The sequence below is a fragment of the Sphaeramia orbicularis genome, chromosome 19 (assembly GCF_902148855.1).
Source record: "Sphaeramia orbicularis chromosome 19, fSphaOr1.1, whole genome shotgun sequence".
NCBI lineage: Eukaryota > Metazoa > Chordata > Actinopteri > Kurtiformes > Apogonidae > Sphaeramia > Sphaeramia orbicularis.
The window spans coordinates 36,048,248-36,071,958 of NC_043975.1; the positions used below are offsets into that span (position 1 = coordinate 36,048,248).

The following is a 23,711-nucleotide window of genomic DNA, read 5'->3' on the forward strand; positions in this document are numbered from 1 at the left end:
CTAACCCTAAAGCTGTGAAGACTAAAGCCTTATGTGACGAATTTAAGTTGTAATTTATTTATTTTTATTTTATTTATTTTTTTCTCTTCTTGTTTATTCCTTTACTTTATTTTATTTAATTTACTTACATATTTATGTAATTGTATTTAATTTCGTCCTGCCTCACCTCGAGCATTGTTTTTTTTCTCCATGCCATGTTTTGGTCTGTGTGTATACGGTATTTTGTAAATAAAGTACGAAAAAAAAAAAAAAAAAGGTACCTAGATGTTTCAACACTTCATGATAAGTTGGAAATGTGAAAACTATTTCTAAATAGATATATGAACATATTTCACCATTATTATTATTATTATTATTATTATTATTACTTGTGCTCGTAGTAGTAGTAGAATCTTCACTATTAACTTCAACGGTCGTCCTCTTTTCCGCAGTCAGCTGTGTTGTCTTGAACGCCCCTCCCTCTTAATAAGTCCGTAAATTGTAGCCAATCACAATCCTTCGCGCGGAATTTCAAACATTTTCAAATCACTATTCGCAGCTCGAGGTGCGATTGCTCCGCCAAAATTGTAAACAAAATAGTACCATCAATCTAAATACTAGTTAAATACTCATCGTAAATACAAATAGCTCGTTAAAAACATAGTAATATAAAAATGAGATGTATAATACGCCCTAAAGCGTGACTCGAGCCGGTGTTTGGTTTCTGTTTTACTGCCTTTGTGTACCTCCGGCGGAGTGATATTAGGGCACCTTCCTGCCAGAGGAGACAGCCGACACGGTGCTGCTGTAGAAGTAGCTTCCGTTAACTATTCGTCGGAGGAAGACCCGTGGTACGGCGTGGTAGCGTAGTAGTTGTACTAAAGGTTTGATATGTTTTAGTCATTAAAGTCCACTTTGCCAAATACCGGTTGATTTTTATGGATTTCCTGACGTTTACGTGTCTATAAACGGTTTAAAGGTAAGGCGAAAAGCATGTTGAGCATAGATTTGAAGGTTGTCTAACTGGTACCACATAAACGTGTTATGGTTTTGTAACGTAAAGAAGCCGTAAATGTTACTTTTCCTGACATATGTTGACTGCATTTAGTTTTATTTTGTTTTAACGCTACTGTTGTCATGACACTACACGTGGTAATAATGTGTAGTTAGTTGTGGGTCCTTTACAGTAGTGGGTGACACAATGGCTGCCAAGTCAACATCCAATTAAATGGACCGACTTGTGTTAAAACATCACGTTTGCTAAAAAATAAAAAGTCACTTTACATATATAGTTACTTATTCTGGTAGCGTTACTCAAAAGTTTATATTTTTCGTGGTTACACATCTCATTTTGGTGCCTGAAAACCAAGCCTTCCACCTATATTAAAACTCTACGTCTTGGTTTTATTTATTGTTCAGTGTTGTTTAAAGTAGCTAATTTAACATTGGTGGTGGGGTTTAGCTGGTACTTTATGAGGCATTGACACGTGTTTTCTAATGTTTTAAAGGTAAAGCTACGAGAATGCCATTACATGGGAAAATAGTTGTGATAAAGAGGAGTGGAGGAGACGGGACTGAGTTTCCCCTCGCTGCCTCCTGCTTATTTGGAAGGTGAGACAAATAAAATGCATGCTGATCACAGGCTCATGTATTCTTCTACGGGTTTATCTTTTTACATCTTAAATGATCCATTTATTATTTCCCTCTTCTGCTTGTCTTTATGTTTTTCTGACTATTTTATCTGAGATGACTTTTTACTTGAGTATCTGTAGGTATGGACAGAAAATGCCTACAGGTATTTGTGAGAGTCGACATTTACTAACTCGTGTTAACTCTTGTGTAAGCTGATGGTGGGTTGACAGAGGTCCTATTTAAAAAAAAAACAGTTTGGAGGCGGGGCTTAAGCTGCTGACGTCAGTAAATAAATACTATCCCTGTCCTTCAGTGACGGTTAAATGGACAGGAGTTGCATTTAATTCCTTGCTGATTATAATCCTTTGTCTTACTTTTGTTGAGTAGACTTTGTGTGTGTCCTCTTACAGGAAGACTGATTGTGACATCCGTATTCAGCTTCCTCAAGTGTCCAAGGAGCATTGCAGAATTGATCTGAATGAAAATAAAGAGGTAACTCCAGATAAAACTACATTGAGAAAAAAGCAATATTAATGAAATTTGCCTTTAGTTTAACAATACTGACACCTTTTTGGCATAATATTTTAATTCCATACCATACAAAATTGTAATCCTTCATCTTAAAATCCTGTTTTGTCATCTTGATGGGATACAGGCAAAATGACATTTTGTTATGGTATTAGAATTTGATTGTGTTCTAAGTGTTTTTTTTCTCTGTCTCAGGTTATTGTGACAAATTTGAGCTCTGCAAATCCAACTTGTATCAACGGGCAGGCTTTGCAGCAGTCTGAGCGTTTAAAGCATGGAGATGTGATAACTATTATTGATCGTTCTTTCAGGTTGGTTTTAAGAGTATTTTATGATATTGATCTATTTTTGTTATTACTGATGCTTCCATCTTTAGTGCTAAGTCACTGAATGATTTGGTTTGCATTGATATTTGCATATACAAATATTTTTCATCTCCATGATAATTGCAAATGTTATCTTATATTATTTACATGATTATCATTTTAGGTTCGAGTACCCTCCAGCACCCACACCCAAAAAGAGATCTTCCATTGGAGGCAAAGCTGAAACCCTTAAAGTAAATTTTTAATCACTGAAGAGCTGAAGTCAGTCCAGCACTGGATTAATCTCCAACAACATTAAATTATAAGTATGATAATAAGTGTTTTATGCTTAGGTTCTGCAAGATCACCAAGTTGGGAGCACTACCACAGTTGAAAAAAGAATCTCTGAAGCATCATCTGGTGAGATTGTCTGGTTGAAATTGTATTAACCTTTAACCTTGATTACAGAACAGTTTAGACCAGTACAAAATGTGTTTCAGATCTACTTTAATGTACTTTTCTTAATTGGATTTGTTGTGTAAATGTGGGATTTGGAGATTGTAGATTCCTTCAGTCTTTTTGATGATGCTTATTGCTATTGGTGGTCTTAGTGTAAAATGCTCCGGAATTTAACTTCATCTTAGTTTTATTGATGTGTCATTTTAGACCCCCATCTGAAAGTTGGAAACAACCATGACAACATCCAACGATCCCTGGAGAAGACTTTGGAGTTGGAATCCAAAGAAGATGGTTGTCTGCCTCAAAGCAAGGCTGCGTCCCCTTTCAATGATCTGTATCAAATGATTAAAAAATCTCTTGATGTCAAGACCCCTCGGAAGTCTTCTGCCAGTCTATTGCAGACGCCTTCATCAAAGTTTTGCACTCCACAGCCTCAGTCAGTCAGAAAAAATGATGGAACACCTTTCATTTTCACTGCATGCAAAGGCACCCCTAAGAGAGAGGCAGCAAGAATCTCTCCCAGAACAACTGAAACTAAGAAAGCTGAAACACCTAGCAGTGGGACTCCACAGTCTGTTAAGAAGCAGAGAAGGTCCCTCCAGGCTTCTGCTACAAAGACAGAGGCACCTGATGTTGAAGCCGAACAGTCTAAACTAACTTCACCACAAACAAGACGCCAAGCAACACCCCAGAAGTTTACTTTGACTGAGGTTATTGAGCAACTCCCTACTCCAATGCCCAAGTCACCTGTGAGAAGAAGAAGCAAAGATAACACACCAGCCAAGGAAACAGTGAACAAGGACGAAGAGAAAGCTATGACGTCTCCCAAAACAGAAGCTAAACGAAAGGCAACACCAAAGAGCTCAGAGAAAGGAGATCAAGGTAGGCACATTCACTGAAAGACTAAAGTATGTATTTTTGTACCATTTACAATGTATAATCATGGTTTAAATTCATTTTCTAGTTAAAGAGATGCCCAAAAAGCGTAAAAGTGGAGAACTTGGAAAAGATTTACCCATGCAACAGATGAAAAAGAAGCGTGTGTCTTTTGGAGGTCATTTGAGTCCAGAGTTATTTGACAAACGTCTACCTCCAAACTCACCATTACGTAAAGGGGCCACTCCGCGGAGAAGTTTGTGTCTCTTAAAACCGAAAGAGTCACTCCTTAGGCGAGCATCAGTCATTGGTTTGATGAAGGTAGGACCTTTTCACAGAAAGGCCTGAGTAATTTTAGCAAAAATCTGAATTGCTGTGTCATGTAATCTTAATGTTGTGAATATGTTTTAATAGTTTGATCAAGATCGTGGCAAAAATACTTCTCCCAAGACACCAACATCTGCAAAGAAGTCACCTGCATCCAAGACGGCATCTCCCAAGACTCCATCACCTGGAAAGAAGTCACCTGCATCCAAGACGGCATCTCCCAAGACTCCATCACCTGGAAAGAAGTCGCCTGCATCCAAGACAGCATCTCCCAAGACACCAACATCTGCAAAGAAGTCACCTGCATCCAAGACGGCATCTCCCAAGACTCCATCACCTGGAAAGAAGTCACCTGCATCCAAGACAGCATCTCCCAAGACACCAACATCTGCAAAGAAGTCACCTGCATCCAAGACGGCATCTCCCAAGACTCCATCACCTGGAAAGAAGTCGCCTGCATCCAAGACAGCATCTCCCAAGACACCAACATCTGCAAAGAAGTCGCCTGCATCCAAGACAGCATCTCCCAAGACACCAACATCTGCAAGGAAGTCGCCTGCATCCAAGACCCCATCACCTGGAAATAAATCAAAGACCCCAAAGGCCAATGACCAACCAAAAAATCAGCGAAAGTCCACAGGGTCTACAGTGAGGAGAAGGTCTAGTCCAAATATTAAAGAAAACACACCCACTGCCACTGTAACACCAGTGAAAACCCCCTTGAATTCAAGGATACAGACCCCTACAGTACAAGGCCGCTTCTCTGTGTCTCGCATCAGCACACCATCTCCAACTGCTGTAGATGATGTTATTGACATGGCTTCTTCAGCCACTGTAACTCCTAAAATACCACTGAGACGGAAGAGCATGAAGAGCACCACAAAGAAGACTCCAGGTTTGACGAAGAGTGCTGTAAAAGTGATTCGCAGAAGTGGAATTTCACGAGTCTCTATGAAGGGTATGTTGGAATTGACATTATATTCAGTTGGAGACACTTTGTATTATATTGAAAGTGCATTTGAAGTACAATGACACAGTACTCTGTACTATTTAATTTTGTAGCAGAAAAAAACTTGATTGTCTAATCTTTTTAGGCTTTAAAACCTACATTCTGTAGTGACTTTTAATCTTGATTTCATTATGCATTGTCAGATAAAATATTTGATTTGTCACTGAAATAATAATAATAAATGTGACATTTTTCAGCTATGAATTCCTGGGCAGACATTGTGAAATTTGGCCAGGCTAAGGTCCAGCGGGCTGCCCCAACAGCTAAATGCCAGACAGTCACCAAAAAGACTGTGAAGAAAGTTCCCAAACCACAGGTAACACTCATCAATATGGCAAGATATAATTCAGTTTAGCTTCAAACTGTCTTTTAATTTGTGTAATGAGTTTACCCCTTCTTTTAATATCCCAGACACCTGCAAGACGCCTGAAGGACCTCGCACTGGCCAGCACTGGACATGCAAATTCACCTGCTACGATTGTTGTGGGAAGAGCTGTCAAACAGAGGGTTGTACATGCCACTGGTGCTGCACCAAGAGTGGTCATTAATACAGCACTGTCCAAGAAGGACATGAAAATGGATGAAGACATGACTGGTAAGCACCTTTTCTCATCCCAGTAAAAGAGATTAGTTCTTTCTTGACCTTATATTTTATGCCTTTTGTGTTATGTTGTACCACTTAATGTGTGATTTATGTTTCAGGAATTTCTGAAATGTTTAAAACTCCTGTACATGAAAGGGAGAGATCTGTCAACAGTGAGAAGAGTGTCCTCAAAACACCAGTAGTAGATCTCAGCAGATCGCTGGTAGAACCATCCATGTTGAACACACCAGAGGAGCCAGGTAACATGCACAGTACTGTTAATAAGAACAAACCAAAGCATGAAGCCTTTCTCAATACCACAAATAAAATTATGACATTGGTTTTAATATTGAAACATAACTCATTTTGCAGGTCAAATGACGGTGTCACCCCTGACTGTGAAAGTCACAAGATACAACAGTGAGGCAGTCCAGCGCCTCCTTAATGGAGACAAAGAAGCAATCTCTGGTGACATACCTCCTTTGGAGATTAGCTCTGATTCTAGTGAGCAGCAGCCCAATGACATGAGTTCACACGCTCCAACAACTCCAAACCAGAAGATAGAACTGTCAGAGTGTTTCACTGGAGTCAAGAGAATTATGAAGACACCAAAGCAGGAAAACAAACCTCTTGAGGACTTGAGAGGGAAACTTCTCAAGACTCCCAGACAGAAACCTGAACCAAAGGAGTGTCTGACCGGAGTGAAGAGGATCATGAAGACTCCAAAATTGAAAGCAGAACCTGTAGAGGACATCAGAGGAAATCTCCTGAAGACTCCTACGCAGAAAACTGAACAGCAAGAGTGTCTCACCGGAGTCAAGAGAATGATGAGGACCCCAAGACAGAAGTCTGAACCTGTAGAGGACATCAGAGGAAATCTCCTGAAGACTCCCAAGCAGAAGACTGAGCAGCAAGAGTGTCTCACCGGAGTCAAGAGAATGATGAGGACCCCAAGACAGAAGTCTGAACCTGTAGAGGACATCAGAGGAAATCTCCTGAAGACTCCCAAGCAGAAGCCTGAACAGAAAGAGTGCCTCAGTGGAGTAAAGCAAATTTTCAACATTCCACAATGGGAGGATGAACCACTCGAAGAAGGAAGACTTGATGAAGCTAAAGAACTTTTGGAGATGCCTAAATTCATGCAGGAATCTGACATCCTATCTGATGAGATGGCCAAGAAAACTGAGAGCTCCCCATCCATGCTTCTCTCAGGCATCAAGACAATGACGAAGACCCCCAAGGAGAAAAGCACTCCTGTTGAAGATATGGTTGGTCTTAAGAGGCTCATGAAAACTCCAAAGGAAAAGAGCGAACCTGTTGAGAAGAACTTTGGTATCAAGAGACTCATGAAGTCACCGCGGCTGAGGGGTGTTGCACCAGTGGAAGACTTTGAAGGCCTTGAAGAGCTCATGAAGGAGCCACTGAGTACTCCAGCAGGACAAGAAAAGGCAGTTGAGGTAATTGGAAGAACCTGTACTCATATTAGAACTGGAGTAATTGTTCAGTGCATGCAAGAATACTGTATGGATGCGATAATGAATGAACCAACACTAATAACATAAAAGCAAAGGATCCCCAGCTGCGACAAAGTCTTGGAATAACATTAAATTTAACATTTAACAAATCTTTCTTCTTTTTAACAGACTGAAGAACAAATGCTTTTGGATTGTGATTCAGCAATAGAAAAAGGTTGGTTACTTGTTCAAGAATGTTGTGTCACTTTAAATGGTTGTGAGCTGCATTAGGGTTATAAAATGTTTTGCCTCTTGTTTTACACAGAGCTGGACTTGGCTGAGGATCTGCAAAATAATGCAGACATGGCAAAAGGTAGGCTGTCTAATATGTAGCTGTGGTAGTGTTTTGCGCTAAACATACTCAGAATAATATTTCATATAGTAAAACCAATATGCAATTTGAGGTTTTTAAAAATGAGGCTGAAGTATTGCATTTTGATGCTTGGAGAAATCTGGAAGCGTTGGTCATTATTTGTTTTAAAACAAAAATACAGTTGGGATTGGCTAAATTTGTGTCTTGACATAGTTCTGTTCCTGTGGAAATTGTTGTCTAAATGGACTACAGCATTAAAAAGAAGCATGTGACTTAAATTCTTTTTTTATGTCATAGTATTTTCCCCCAAATGTTCTATGATGTATGTTAAAGAAATGAAATACCAAGTAAATATTTCTGTTTTAGCAGATCCAACTGAAGCTATTGGTGATAACGAGTCAGAGGAAGTCCACGTTGAGACTGGCCTATCAGACGCCATGGACACTGTCTCTGAATCAGGAGTAGATGATGGTTCACTAAAAGACCAAGCTGAAGTAGAGGCAGATGCCAATGAAGTCATGCCCAGTGGAAGTGAAGAAAATACTACACATTCCATGGAAATCATTACCCAGGAACCAACAGCTGAGAGTTTAGCTCTGGAGACGGCAACTTGCAAAGTGACAGAAATTGATGAAACTGTCATCCCTGATGTTCAGAAGAAATCTGTTCGAGGCAGAAGGGCAAAGGTGGCGGAATCTAAAGCAGCTGATGACAAACAGCAGGTAGCACCGTCTGAAGACCCTGTCATTCCAGCTCCAGTCAGAGGACGAAGAGGGAAGAAAACTGAAGCTCCGGCACCACCTGCTGTCAGACAGACCGCAAGAGGCAGAAATGCTAAAACCACTGAATCCAAGGATGATGCACTCACACAAGAGGAAAGTGCTGCAGTGCCTGCTGTCAAACCAAAGCAAAAGGTCAAAAAAGCTACTGAAGAACAAGCTCAAACAGTCCAGGAGGTTCCTGCTGAAACCGTAGAGGTGCCAGAAGATAAACAGACATCCCAAGTTAATGCCGATCATGAAGCAAATGATGATGCAGAACCTCAAGGGAAACCTGTTGTCAAGCGAGGAAAGAAAAGTAAACAGGCATCTGTTCCCCAGGCTGATGTGGCAGAAGGTATTAATCTTCCCTTTTTAACTCTGATTGGAATGTATTGTATTACTGACTGTATGAAAACATTTGCAGTAATTTGTGCTTTGAGAAATAATTCACATCTGTCTTACATGAGAGATTTTACACTGAATTATAATCAGACAATACACTTGCTGCATTTTACTGCTTATTTTAATAATTTAGTGTTAATATAATAAAAAAATGTACTTTGTCTTTTTTTCCTGTAGATGCAAGTGAGGTGGTTCCTGCTCAAGGTGAAGAAAATACAATGGATGCAACAGAAACTGAGGTGCCAGAAGTGAAGACAGACACTTTCAAAGTCACTGAAAATGAAGTTGTTGTCATCCCTGATACTCAGAAGAAACCTCTTCGAGGCAGAAGGGCAAAGGTGGTGGAATCTAAAGTGACTGATGTTGAACAGGCTGTAGCATCTGAAGAACCTGTTGTTGCAGCTCCAGTCAAAGGACGAAGAGGGAAGAAAACTGAAGCTCCAGCACCACCTGCTGTCAGACAGACCACAAGAGGCAGAAATGCCAAAGCTCAAGAAGGCACTTCTGATGAGAAACCTGAAAAAGTCCCAGAGAAGTCTGTAGAAACTCAAATGGTGCCTGATGTATCTGCTGAAGATGCAGGAGACCAACATGCAGTAATAAATGCCAGTCATGTAGATGTTCCAGCACCCCCTGAAGAAAAATCCACATCAAAACCCAAAAGGGGGAGAAAAACTAAACCAACACCTGTTGAGGCACCTCAACCAGAGGCAGAAAGCACTGAAGTTGTGAATGACCAGCAGGTTATAGAAGATGTTCAGCCGGAACTGCCTGTTCCCACTGTTGACAAACCTAAGAGAGGTGGGAGAAAGACCAAACCAGATGCTGGTAAACAAAATGAGGTGACAGAAGACACAGTTGTCCCAGAGGAGACCAAGCAGGTGGCTCGACCCCCTGCCAGGGCAAAGAGGGGAAGAAATGCTAAAGAGGAAGAAAAGCCAGACAACAATGAACCAGCTCTTCCAGTTGAGACTCCAACACCCCATGAGCCTGTGAAAAAAATGAGAAGGACCAGGAAGGCTGAGCAAGATCCTGAAGAACCAAGTGAAGAAGTCCCAACAGCTAAAACTGTTACACCAGAGGAGATGGTGGCTTCAGTTCCGGCTCAGCCTGAAAAGATCAAAGAAGCTACTCAGGTTCCAAAACCTAGAAGAGGTGCACGGAAAGCACAAGAGCCTGACAGTGTAACCCCAGTCGAATCCACGGAGGTTCAGGAGGTCCCTGTAGTCAGCTCCACAGACAAGCCCAAGCGAGGCAGGAGAGGAAAACAAGCTGCTGAAGAGGCCAGTGTCACTGAAATGGTGCCAGAAGAAAAACCTGAGCATGAGCCAGAGACTGAAGAGAAGACTAACACTGAGTCCACTCATGCTGTAAAAACCAAACCAAGTAGAGTGAGGGGGGTCAAAACCTCAGCAAAAAATGAGGTCTCTGAATCAGTTCCAGCCAAAAGAGTACGTCGAGGTGCCGCTGTTCCTGTAGAGGAGAGCAGTGTAGAAGTCACTGATGTGGTTCCAGAACCTGCTCCACTTCCAGTGGAGCCTGTCAAAAGGGGGAGAAGGGCAGCAACAAAGGCTAAAACAAACACTGAAGAGATGGTGAGCAGTGACCAGGTGAACTCCACTGAAGATTCAAGCAACGCTGTTGAAGACAAGAAATCTAAAAGATCTGTTAAATGGAAAGCAGACTGTGAGGTCTTTGAAGTAACTCCTCTGAAGGCCGTTCGAGGCAGGAAGTTGAAGTCCGGAGACCAAAAGGATACTGAAAGCAACAATATGTCAAAGAGTGCCACCAAAACTGAAGAGGAGGATCTCTCGGATCAGAAATCTCAGCCTGTGAAGAGAGCCAGGCGAGGGGCAAAGGTCACCGATATCAAAGAGGAGTCCACAAACAAGCTTCCTGAAGAGGACCAGGTCATCTCAAAGAAGGACGATACTGAGGCACAGCCAAAAACTAGAAGAGGAAGATCAGCTAAGAAATGAGGGCTTTTGTAGATATTGTTAAACACAATACTTTTTGAAACCTTTTGTACTTTTTTTTTTTTGTTTGTAATCTAAGGCTTTTTATTTTTTGAAAGTGGGTTTTAATGACTGAAAACTATGCACTGCTTTTTTTTTTCTTCTGAATACAACAGGGAATCTCATTTTAACATTTGTTGTCACCAGTTGTAAGGCATTCATTACTGATTTTACAAATGTTTTTATGGTTGGGGAAAAAAAGTGGTTATTAAATTTTTTTTGTACATTGAAAAAAGTTGTCTGAAATTGTTTTTCACATTTATTCAGACTATCCTGATGCTAGGAAGATTCTACAACACAACAGCCAAAATACACAACTCACATCGGTTAACAACTATAACTGGCAAATCATCGCTGTAAATGGATTTGTTTTAACGCAATGCTCATTTAATGAAGCTTATTTGGAGTAAAATGTAATTTTTTTTATTTTTTATTTTTTTTAAACAACTTAAAAACACATTGAGGAATGTAGATGTTGAACAATTATGGTTTTAAAATAAAACACTGCCAAAGACTTATTACATTGAGTATCACATCAACAGAAACACTTGCAGTGGTATAACTACAAAGTATACTATTACATTAAAAAAAAAGTATTTGCTCATTAAATATTTGGGAATGACAGGATACTTTTTCATTGTGGAACTGTAACATTTACGAGGCAGTCAATGAAATATACAGGTTATATAGGAACCAAAATTATAACAGATCAAACTTGATATTTATATGGGAAACTTTTTGATTCTAAAACCATCACACTGTCCGACATAAATTCCTTCCTGATCCACACTATAACACAAATAAATAAAAATAATGATTAAAAACAGATTCAGCGGAACTTTGCAGTGAAACGTGAGACAACACGGACGGATTATCAGGACGGACTGGAAACAAACGCAGAACCGACGCTGGAGGGAGATTTGAGAACCGCATGGAAGACAGTCGACCCTGACAAGACAACTTTACTGAATGGTTTATTTTCTGTAGTTTTTGTCATATTTGATCTTTTTGCACCATGGATGCAAACAGCGACATAAAAACCACACCCAGAGGATATCACTGTACTTTGTGCAACGTTAACATACCAAACCGTGAGTGCCGTTAGCTAGTTAACTTTCTTATGCTAGTTTTGAGTCTTTGGTTTTAATCATTGTGTTTATATATCATTTGTGTTTTAAGGTGTAGTTAGACTGTTACTGTTAGGCTGGACTAACAGGGTGAAGTACAACACAACATTTATAACGAATGGGACTGAAACCGTATCGTTTAATATTGTATATGGTACTGTCTGCGACGGTACTAAATGGAGAGTCTGCTGTCAGATTTATGTACAGTGGCGGAACAAATTATTAGACCATCAAAAGTCATCAAAAACAGTGGTTATGCAGTCAAGTACTAACTCCTATGTGTATCATGTGACTAAAACAGACAGGAAAAAAAAAAAAATGGAATGCTTAAAAGCACTGTTTTTGTCAGTAGGATGCCATAGATATTGATGTAAGAACTGAAGTGATTTGGGTTATTATCAAGAAAACATGGAAAATGGATAGATATCAGCTCTGAAATTAAACTCTTATGAGCTATTTTTGTTGTTATCATTATATTTGTCCAAACAAATGCACCTTTAGTTGTACCAGGCATTAAAATGAACAAGAAATTAAAGAAAACAAGGGGTGGTCTAATAATTTTTTCCATGACTGTATTGTAGGAGTGGGTACTGTCTTCTTTTTTTATCTGTTCTTTTTCTCTGATAATGAAAAAGGAATATAAATGGTGAAAGTATAAATGAATACATAAAGTACCAAAACAACAGTACATGAGACTAGAAACAGCGCTGGAAAAAAATTAAGACACCACTGCAGTTTCCTCTGACATCATCATGTCTGCATGTATGACAGCCATTCCATTTCTGTGTCTGTTGGATTCCAACACAAACACACCTTATTCTACTGAATAAACACCTGACCCATGTCTTATTTAACCCATAAAGACCTAGTGCTACTTTTGTGGCAGGTCCCAAATGAATTTTTCTCTATTTCTACCTTTCTTACCTGATTTATTACCATTTCTTCTGATATTATCCTCTGTATTTTGTATTTTTAAGTTAAATCAAGTATTTTCCTATATTCACTGAACATACAGATACCATTTTTTTTTGTTATATTACCCTCTGTATTTTGCATCTTTTGGTGTAAATCATGTATTTTCCAATATTTATTTCACGGATCATGTAGATGTTAATGAAAACTCATGAGTAAATTCAAAGTTAATTATATCAAAACAGAAAAAAATGAGGAAAAAGTTACTTTTTCAGCAAAGATATTGCTAACTGAATGTAAAAACAAGTGTCTCCGTCCACTGTCATTGATCCAACTCCATGGGTTTTACCGGTGAATCAATGTTGTAGAAGATGACGGTGTTTCTACATTCACTGCGGAGCCTTTGAACGTCCAAATGGGTCATATCTGATGACCACGAAAAGATGACAAACTGCATTTTGCACCAATTATTTACATGTATTGATAGGATTAGTGGATCAACAGGTATTAAACTGGATGGATAGATATCAGCTCTGAAATTAAACTCTTCTGAGCTGTTTTGGTTATCATTATGTTTGTCCAAACAAATGTACCTTTAGTTGTACCAGGCATTAAAATGAACAAGAAATTGAAGAAAACAAGGGGTGATCTAATAATTTTTTTCCGCGACTCTATGTCATGTCTCACTCAGTAAATAATTTAATAAACTGGAACCAAAATGACGTTTTCTCACTGTTGATGTACCTCCATTGTATTTGTGTTTTCCCAAGTTGTAATTGTTGTATTTTCATCTTTCCTAGAGCCGAGCCTGGAGCAGCACGTAAAGGGCCGTAAACATCAGACTCTGAGCACCGTCCGCTCCACCAGGAAGACTCAGGAGGAACGCAGTGTGTTTGTCAGTGGCCTCAAGCCTCACATCTCCCAGACGGATCTGGCTGAGTACTTCCAACAGTTTGGACCCGTGGCAGATGTCATCATGGATAAAGATAAGGTCAGGCAACTGTACAGAATGAGATGCAGGTCATTAATGGGGATCTTTGGAGTCACATGTTTAACCCATAAACACCCAGTGCTACTCTTGAAGCAGTTCCAAAATATGTTTTTCCTCTAAATTTAGCTTTTCTTAAAGGAGTGATATTTTGCTTTTTTTTTAATGGAATTATGCATTTTTAAACATTTCCCTGTGGTCTACATAAACTGTAAATGCTATGCTTGGGTCTGAATTCTTCATTAATTCAACTCCACTGGTCCATCTTCAGCCCTATTTCTGATTAATGACACCAAAAAGGTCGTTTTGAGTGCTGGCCCTTTAAATGCAAATGACCCACTTCATGCCCCACCCCCTCCAGGTTGTTGACTGTGCTGCTCTGTCCCGTTTAACCAACAACTGAACATTTTAGGTAATCAGTTTGAAGTTTGGACATATTTTCAGTTTGGACTACAACCGCTACTGCTGACAAACGGTTATGTCGTACTCAGAGAAATGTTTGTTGGAAGTCTTGACCTTATATGTGCAAATGTCGTGACATAACTAGTTATAGATGTAACAAATTAAGAAGGAATTAAAACAGGTTGTAGAAATCCACTTGATTTTTGCCAAAATGAATATAAATATTAGAGCTGCAACTGATTAATCCACTAGGTGCTTGAAGTCAATGCAAAAAGTCCCGATTCGATTAATCAACTCGAATTGATTGAAGGGAGATATTCTATTGCAGTTTTCCTGAATTGAAGCTTCTTCGTGCGTCACAATAAGCGTCCGTGTGAAACACAACAGTGGAACCAATGTTTAACAGCAGAGAAATGAAGGAAACAAAGCTTTGATTCAGGAGAATTGTGGTTGAATGATTTTTTTGGATCACTTTGAGTCAATTAATCGGTTGCAGCTCTAATAAAGATAGGTTTGCAGCACCTGGAGGGTTCAAATTCAAACTTTTGGAACTATTAGGGTCCAAATACACAAACAAATGTACCAAAGACTAATAAAATTGGGTTTAGAAAAATATGATCCCCTTACGTGATTGATCATAATTTATTATAATATTATCCTCTTTGTTGTGTTTTTTTTCCCCAGTCAAAATCATTTATTTTCTTATATTTTATTTACTGATCATGTACATGTTCATAAAGGCTCAAGTTATAGTTGAGGTTTATTATCAAAAACAGAGACAACTGAAAAAGCAAGTTACTTTTTCAGCAAATGTATCATTAACTAAACATAAAACAAGCGTCTCTATCCACTGTCACTGATCCAACTCCATGGGTTTTGTGAATGAATGTTGTAGAAGATGACGGTGTTTCTATATTCACTACAGAGCCTCTGAACGTCCAAATGGGTCATATCTGATGACCATAAAAAGATGACAAACTGTATTTTACTCCAATTATTTACATGGATTGATAGGTTTACTGGTTCAGAAGTTACTAAACAGTCTAGCTCAGTGGATGTTTTTGGTTGACGGTGGATGTTTGGGTCTTCATGGGTTAATTTGTACACTTTTGTACCATGTGAAAGAGTACTGGTGGTAAATGTACATCTGTGTCCCTCTGCTTTGACAGGGTGTTTATGCCATTGTGCAGTTCGTTGAGCCAGACAGCATAGGGTCAGCTCTGTCCTATGATGAACATAAGATGAAGGGCCTGAAGCTGCGGGTCAAACCCAGGGATAAAAAGGAGTTCAAGCTAATTCCTAAGAAGAAGAATGACTCCCAGAACCTCCAACAAGCTTTTGACCGGCTCAAACCTGAACTCATCCAGCTGACATCGGTACGCATTAATTTATGTCACTTTTAGTCATTTACACTGTGTTTGTGTCTATATTTATATAAATATACTGAGATTAGTGAAGTCTTTGTTGTGTGATGGTATTAACTATAATATTACTGAGCATTAGCTGATGTAAGAGCATGTTTGTTTTCAGGTCTAATTCATACATATGTGAGTTGTTCTGATGTATTGCCTCTCTTTTGTCCAGGTGAATGCACAGATGCACTACATTATGGAACGATTCCAGCTCGGAGAAAATGAAAAGAAAGCCAGAGATTTACTGATCCAACTCCTGCAAGAGGTTTTTGTCGAGTTTTTTCCGGGTATCCTTTTCAAACATACAGACACATCACGCAGGGGGTGTTTTTCCTAAACATCCCCTTATTCAGTCGTTACATTTATGGTGACACATGGCAAAAGTAGATCAGAAGATGACAGTGATCCCCTTGTTTTCTGTGGCCAAGCTTTCAGGATTCAGGTTTTTTCTGTCCTTTGTTACCTCCACCAAGAGGTATTGTGATCACTTTGCTTTATGTTTTTGCCTTTGTGTTTGTTTGCGTGCGTGTTTGTTTGTTTGCGTGGTTGTTTGTTAGCAAGATGACTCAAAAGTTATGGATGGATTTTCACGTAATTTTCAGGAAATGTTGATACTGGCACAAGGAAGAAATGATTAAATTTTGGTGGTGATCGGGGGTGGGGGGGCAGATCTGTCTTGGCGGAAGTCTGCACTCTCCGAGTGCTTTTCTTGTTCAGTTTGTGCACAGTGACTTAATGTTGTGTGAGTGGTAATTCATATCCACATGTGCTCTTTTGTTCTTAGAAATGTAGCACGATATATATGAAAGATGGATGCTGATGGGTGGGACTGGGTAGTGCTCAAAAACATTGACAGTACCAGCTATAGTTTTGTTTTCCTTTCTTGGCTATCATGTTCCATTTTAGCATTAAGTAAGTGACATTGCATATTATGGTACAGGAGCAGCACACTGCCATTTATCCACTACAAGTTTTTGGAAACCTTTTTACTACAACAAATTGTATGTTACTGTAAGACTATTAATCAAAATGTATGAATGTCACATGCACTGACACATGAGATTTCCTCCAAAGATATTAAAATTTAACATCAATTGACAAGACATTTTTTAATACTTGATGGCATTAGGACGTTTGGTCCCCAGCTCTACTGATGGGGTGTTTTACAAACCATCCGTATTGGTAAAACATGGTTCATTTAGTGCCCGATATCTAATAACAGGCTTCTCACTTAGAATTGTCGAGCTTTATGGAGAATACCGGCTCACCGGTTGAGTTTTTTGACAGTTTCACTTAGGCTGCGTTCGGACTGCCGGCAAATGTGGCCCAAATGAGATTTTTTTGCCCATATGTGACATGGATCCGATCTGTTAAAGACAGTTTGAACAGCACAAATCTGACCTAGGCCACTTTCATATGTGGTCTTAAGTCCAATACATATCTGATATTTTGCAATGTGACTTCAGTCTGAACAGCCAGGTCGCAAATGCTACAATTCTGCGTCCCAGGAGTGTCACTTCCGTAAACACAGTGTGTGTCTGTGTGGTCACGTATTATGTCAGGACCTCTTTTGGGGGGCACTTCAGGGTCTCATTCAGTTCATAGTCAAAACTGATAGAAGTCGCATTTAATGTGTAATATGAACAAGCACACCAAAAAATCCAAATTGTGCATTAAGACCTGCTGTCTGAACGTAGCCTTAGCTGTTCAGTTCAACAGTTGTCTGGTTTCTAATAATGTAAAATACAGGATGTTTCCAACTGTGTTTAGTTTTTTTGGCAGGATCGTGGCACCTGCTTTTTCCTGTAAGAAAATCAGTCTGATCTATTCCATTCATTCTTATATCGGACTTCTCCTTCTTCTGTTGTATGTCAACCACTGTGCAAAATACTCTCTTAACTGGTGATGTTGCAGACAGTAAAGTTCTGCCGTTTGGTTCATCTGTGAACACGTTTGGGATCCACTCCTGTGACTTAGACCTGTTCCTGGACCTAGAAAATACCAAGGTCTTCCAGGCCCATGCCAAGTCTACAACAGAACAGGTCAAATATCTACATATGTTTCTAAAGTACTCAACCTGTGTTCAGATTTTCTTACTTGGTAGTGAATTAAGTGGGTTTTTTTTGGTTTGTTTTTTTGTTTGTTTTTTTTTGTTGCGTTTCTGTTTCTGCAGCCAGGAGAGGGCATGTCAGATGACGGCCGCTCAGAAGACTCCATTCTGTCTGATATCGATCTGTCCACAGCATCTCCTGCCGAAGTTCTGGACCTTGTAGCAGCCATCCTGAAACGCTGCGTCCCCAGCGTCCACAAAGTCCAAGCGGTCAGCAGCGCTCGTCTCCCCGTTGTCAAGTTTCATCACCGTGAGCTGAACCTTCAGGGCGACATCACCATTAACAACAGGTCAGTCACTGAATACTCTGAGACCAGGAGGTGGTGAAAGTCTTCCCACAGTCACTGTTCTGTGTCCTCTCTCCACACCAGACTAGCAGTACGGAACACTCGCTACCTCCAGCTGTGTTCGGCGGTGGAGGACAGGCTGAGGCCTCTGGTTTACACGGTCCGCTACTGGGCCAAGCAGAAACAGCTGGCAGGTGAGATGCTGTCATTTATGAATAACATCAATTCAAAACTAATCTCAAATGGGTGTGTTTTTGTAATCTACACATTAATACTGCTGTTTCATTCTTTAGTCACTAGATGTCAGCAGAACCTCACACATTTACACTTCCATGGTCTGTCATGGCATCCATGCTTTACTGCAGTGGTTCCCAAACACTGTTTTGGCTCATGACCCCATTTTAACATCACAAACTTCTGGCGACCCCAGACATTCTAAACAGAGAAAATTTTTTGGTAAAATTAATTTGTTTTTGATCATGTAATAGTTTGCTATATCATGTTGCAAATAAAGGTTAATTTTAGACGACATTTAGTGTTACATAATGTATATAATGCACCTTTTTGGTGTCTGCTTCTCAGTTCCTCTTAGATGTCTTAGTGGGGCCAGGCAGGCGAAGAAAACGTTCCATTCTCTGTTCTGTCCAGTTTTCTGACCACAACTGTGTCTGGGCAGGTTGAAGCATAGTAACACATGCAGTCACATGATTGGGTCAATCAAGATATGCCCTCTCAGATATTATATCTTGCATTTTATTTGAACTTGATTTTTCTTAGGAAAAGTGTGTGGTGTGTTAATTATAATGAAATATATATTGAAACATTAAAAAATAGTTATTAGTCTTTTTTTTTTTTTTTTTAAATCAATTTCTACAAATTTCAGGCGACCCCAAGGTTGAAAAACACTGCTTTACAGGTAGAAGCATTTCGTGTCTTGAAATAGAATTAAATATAAATATCTTTGTTGCAGAGGTGGGTAATCCCAGGTTCATCAAGTCAAAGTCCTGCCATGTATTGTCTCCAACCTGTTCACTGAACCAGCCCATTTTGATGAGCACGACTCCTCATCCAGGTAGATGGGATAATTAGTGCAATTACCTGTGTTAAGTGAACAGGTTGGAACCAATACATGGCAGGACTTTAACGAACCTGGGATTACCAGCCTCTGCTGTGTTGCTTTTTGACGAAGCCTTTACAGTCTTTGTGAAAAATCAGAAGGTATAATCAGCACATGATCTAATGATTCCTGTACAGGTCATACATTTGTGTCGCCTTTTTAACCAAACCTTTTATATAATGTAATGGAGTATCTTGGATTCACACAGGAATCATTGACTGGGTTCCCGTGCGTCCTGGAAAACCTGGAAAATGATTGACCAATTTTCCAGTCATGGAAAACATCTAGAAAATGAGAAAAAAGGTCAAATGTCCTGGAAACGGTTAAGTTATCCTGGAAAATTATAGATCCTCCCCTGCCTTGTGACCTTGTGTGCCTAAACTGAGGTGAAAGAAAGGAAACTGTTTTTCAGTGATTTACTGAAAATATACAAATATTCTTAGAGGAAGTGCAGGAGAGAAAGTAAGAGAGACAAGAAAGTTGAGTTGGGAATTGCCCAATTAAACATTGTAACTCCAGTTTGTCGTGCTAATGAAGTGCTGCGCTGTAATCTGTGGGTGTGTTTGCATTATTCTATGATACATGTGTCAATTATTTGTCATAGATAAATTATAGCCATTGACTGCACATCAAATGTCTGAGTAATAAACATAAAAACAGTCTGGGTACATGCAAGTTACACCTGTAGAAAAGAACACTTCCAAAGAATGAGGGAGACAGGGGAATGGATTAGTGTATGACGTGATAACTTTTCTCTATAGCGGCTGAAAATGTCCTGATAAAGTCCTGGAAAATAATTTCAGGGAAGGAGTGAAACCCTGCATTGAGCCTGTTTTTCCTCATGTCTGTTGTGTTTTGGGACCTGTAGGTAATCCCAGCGGTGCTGGCCCTCTGCTCAACAATTACGCTCTGACGCTGTTGGTTATCTTCTACCTCCAAAACTGTGAACCTCCTGTCCTCCATACAGTGGACCAGCTCAGAAGCATGGCCTGTAAGTTCTGCTTCACGCTGTCATAGTGTTACTTTGTGTATTACAGTGAAGACACATGTAGAATGCTACAAGTGACATTTGCAGTTGGTGTTGGATCAACTGTTAGAAGAGACCAGGTTCTACTGGACCTAAGAATCCAATAATGTCTTCAATACAATTCTGACATTGAGATAAGTTTACTTTAATGTCCCATTGCATTAACAGGCTGTTTTTGGGAGACATTTGTATTTCAGTGGGACATCATGAATTGTGTAGATATATATGCCATTTTTAATTGGCGTGTTAATCTGTACGCATTATACGCTTTCTGCATTTATGTTCACGCCGCGTCAAATACCACGTGATTAGCGGTTAGGGTTAGTGGTTACGGATATGTAAACCGGAGAGCTTGGCGTAAATTGACACGCCATCAAATGATGTTGAATAACACACGAAAGGATGAAAATGCGTACATATAGCACGCCAAATGCCATAAGAACTGGTGTGACATACAATGTGATTTCATGAGATCAGTCTGTGTATTTATCATGCTGTAGTGAAAGTATAAAACACAGCTGACAGCCAAGTCAGAGTTCATCAGAACACATCCAACTAGTGTGTCAGTGTCATTAAAACTAATAATACACACTTGTACAAGTCATCATGTAAAATGGATTATTCTGATGTGAGTAAGTGCAAGTTCAACACAGTCTGACCAGAGGGCAGTGATCTTAAATTGTTTTCATATTGTTAATTTAAAGACTGTAAAACGTAAGTTAGTGTAACTGCACATATTTCATATATATTTAGAGTTTTTATCTCCTTTGTATGATCAGACCTTAGGTTCAGCTCAAACTAATTGTAAATAGTTTAGGGGTTTATATAGCGCCTGCCTGCCTTTATGGTACTCAAAACACTTTACAGTGTCACGTTCACCCATTCACACACACACACACACACACACACACACACACACACACACACACACACCAGAATGTGGGGTTCAGCATCTTGCTCAAGGACACTTGGATATATGAACAGGGGTCTGGGATGGAACCAGTCACCTTCTAGTTTGTAGTCAACCACTCTACCCACTGGACCACTGCCACCATTGTATTTATTTATGTTTTTCTGAATTTCATTGTATTATCACACACTGAAAATGTCTGTGCACAGTGTTTTGTCATTACAAACAGGTTCAGTGTGTAAGACTTCGGAGGATGTGTTTGTTCAAATGGAATGTGAAAATAAGAATTGCTGTGTTTTCATCCTTAAAGTGGACCTTTAGTATCTACAGAGGGAGCAGGTCCACAAACCACCATCCTGCACTGTCATATAACAGACTGCATCTTCTTTTCTCTCTTTTATAGTAGGTGGAGTTGAATGTTAAGGTGCATATCTATCATCTGCCACGTCTGAGTGTAGACCAGAGTTAATGTGCTCTTACCTTTCCATTTTCTCACAGCCACTACAGGAGGGTGTACAGACTGTTCAGGACAACTACACTGAAATGTCACTAAATGTTTCAGAGTAAATCATCAGCCTTTTTGTTGTTTGGTTTCCTGTTACAGGTGAGGAGGAGGAGTGTAAGATCGAGGGCTGGGACTGCACCTTCCCCAGTCTACCTATTGCCGTGCCCCCCAGCAAAAACACCCAGGACCTCTGTACGTAGGAGCAGCTCTGTCATTATATAACTGAGTCTCTACATAATATATGAATTAATATAACAATCCAAATGCATTTGGATATTATTGCAATTAGAAGTGAAATATGCCTTCACCTCATCACCTCACAAACCTGAAATATTTGTGCTCATGTTGATTTATGTGGTTTTTCTCCAGACCTCCTGCTCGCTGGTTTCTTCTCCTTCTACGCAAAGTTTGATTTTGCCAGTAGTGTCATTTCACTCAGGGATGGACGGGCACTGCCGATCACAAGCTTCCTCAGTCAGAGCGAAGAGGGCGAGGCCATGGAAGTAGAGCCACCACAGAAGCAGCATCAGACCGGTCCAAAACTCGGCCCCCTGACTATTTTGGACCCCTTTGAGCTTTCCCACAATGTAGCTGGAAACCTGAACGAACGCTCTCAGCGCAGTTTTCAGAGAGAGTGTCAGGAGGCTGAGAAGTACTGCCGCAGTCTGCAGTACCAGAGCAAGTCCACCAAGGGGAAGTCCTGGGGGCTAGTGCGCTTGTTCACCCCCCATGGGGACGTCCCACACACCAAAGCAGAGCAGCTGACCATCAGTATTCCCTTCAAGTGCGAGACGCTCCCAGAGGGGCTGCGTAATGAGCTGCGCACGGCAGGGGACGCCTTCCGGCCGCTGTGGTTTCAGAGGGTCTGTTCTGCTGTGGAGGAAGTTTTCCAGAATGTTCTCAGGTGTCACCTCGTCTCTTCTACAGAGGCTGTGGGTGGAGGTGAAGACATGGAGAGTTCCTCAGCCTCCCTCCACACATCACTGAATGACAGCTGTGACAGTGTAGAACCCCACAGTGAAAGCAGCCCCCCAGGCACAGCAGCGGTCGGAGCCAAGAGGACGCTGTCGTCCGGCAGTGACGAGTCTCCTCAAGGCAAAAAGCCAAGGCTGGCAAAAAGGAGCAGGCCTGCATGTCCTCACTGGGTCTGGGAGCAAAAGCACACAGTGTGGGCTGGGAGGAGGAAAGTGAGGAGGGAACTGATCAAGGAGACTGACTCGAGCTCAGAGGGCAGCTGCATGGAGCTGGAGTCCCAGGTCACCGCTCTGATCGTTGAAAAGGAGCCAGAGCTTAAAGAAACGCTGGAGTTCAAGGTTCAGCCACAGATGGTCGGAGCAACCGAAAGCACAAGCACACTGCTCAAGTTTGAACCAACCCACGACAGAACTGGTGTTTTCCAAGACTTCTTTCATTTCTTGGAAGCTTTCTTACCAAAGATGGTGGAGACATTGTTAAAGAGAAATGAAATGGGTCATGTTTAAAATGGAACCGACTCAGATCTTGTTTTCTTTTTTTGGATCTAAGATGGCATCATCACAGAGGAGAGTAGCTTCATACTGTTTCTATTGTAAATAGAGGCTGAATTGAAATTTTTTTATGTACTATAGTTATTGTTGTGAGTTTGTGTTTATGAGAAAAAGCCTAGTTCAATGTTTGAGACCTGGTTTGGTTTTAAGTTTCTGTTTAAACCTTGATGAAGCTTTGAAAGGAACGTCAGTGGCAGACTATTACAGATGTTGTTTACACCAGATGTATAAAAGACACTTTTGTCAAACTCTGCCTGATTCTGTTCACAGACTTAATGATGAGTCACAATAATGTATCAAACCATCAGCTTTTAATAAAACATCACTAATTGTGATTTGACGGTTGCACAGACTGGGTCGGTGTTTTCTTTAACTTATGTTGTGGGTTGTGAGACGAGTTGTTGGGTAAAGCTTTTATCCGGTCAGGTCTTCGCTCATGCGACTGAGACTGATGAGAGTAATTACTCAGACAGGCAGACTGCTTTATTACAGCAGGACACGCTGGAGCTGAGGGATGCACAGAGCTTCCATGTGCTGATTAACATCATTCATCTCTACTTTTAAAGCGGTGTATATGTGACCAGTGGGACAGAAGGACAGATGTACGATGGAGATGAGGTTCTGGCTTAATGCATGACAATTTAAGCTTGTGCACATTTTGTAAAGGTTGGAGAAAAACTAAAGA

General features: G+C 40.3%; 2 protein-coding genes across 9 annotated transcripts; both read left to right on the forward strand.

Moving 5' to 3' along the window:
• Window positions 1-800: 800 nt before the first annotated feature.
• mki67 (marker of proliferation Ki-67) lies at window positions 801-10,895 on the forward strand. Of its 8 annotated transcripts, XM_030121607.1 has the most exons (19): window positions 801-958; window positions 1,488-1,590; window positions 2,022-2,103; window positions 2,335-2,450; window positions 2,629-2,698; window positions 2,798-2,864; window positions 3,111-3,785; window positions 3,868-4,100; window positions 4,194-4,362; window positions 4,429-4,464; window positions 4,531-5,064; window positions 5,313-5,431; window positions 5,527-5,710; window positions 5,818-5,958; window positions 6,071-7,155; window positions 7,342-7,387; window positions 7,478-7,525; window positions 7,892-8,641; window positions 8,866-10,895. In XM_030121607.1, the coding sequence occupies exons 2-19, from the start codon at window positions 1,502-1,504 to the stop codon at window positions 10,665-10,667; spliced, it is 6,246 nt and encodes a 2,081-aa protein (XP_029977467.1). In that variant the 5' UTR covers window positions 801-958; window positions 1,488-1,501; the 3' UTR covers window positions 10,668-10,895. The 8 variants fall into 8 exon arrangements, with proteins under 8 accessions (XP_029977467.1, XP_029977464.1, XP_029977468.1 ...); XM_030121604.1 differs by having other exon boundaries at window positions 4,194-4,632; window positions 4,669-5,064; XM_030121608.1 differs by having other exon boundaries at window positions 4,194-4,538; window positions 4,677-5,064.
• A 702-nt stretch (window positions 10,896-11,597) lies between these two features.
• tut1 (terminal uridylyl transferase 1, U6 snRNA-specific) lies at window positions 11,598-23,366 on the forward strand. Its single transcript, XM_030121610.1, has 10 exons — window positions 11,598-11,794; window positions 13,543-13,733; window positions 15,302-15,508; window positions 15,717-15,831; window positions 17,459-17,586; window positions 17,718-17,944; window positions 18,026-18,135; window positions 19,927-20,049; window positions 21,600-21,692; window positions 21,870-23,366. The coding sequence occupies exons 1-10, from the start codon at window positions 11,719-11,721 to the stop codon at window positions 22,979-22,981; spliced, it is 2,382 nt and encodes a 793-aa protein (XP_029977470.1). The 5' UTR covers window positions 11,598-11,718; the 3' UTR covers window positions 22,982-23,366.
• Window positions 23,367-23,711: the final 345 nt, after the last annotated feature.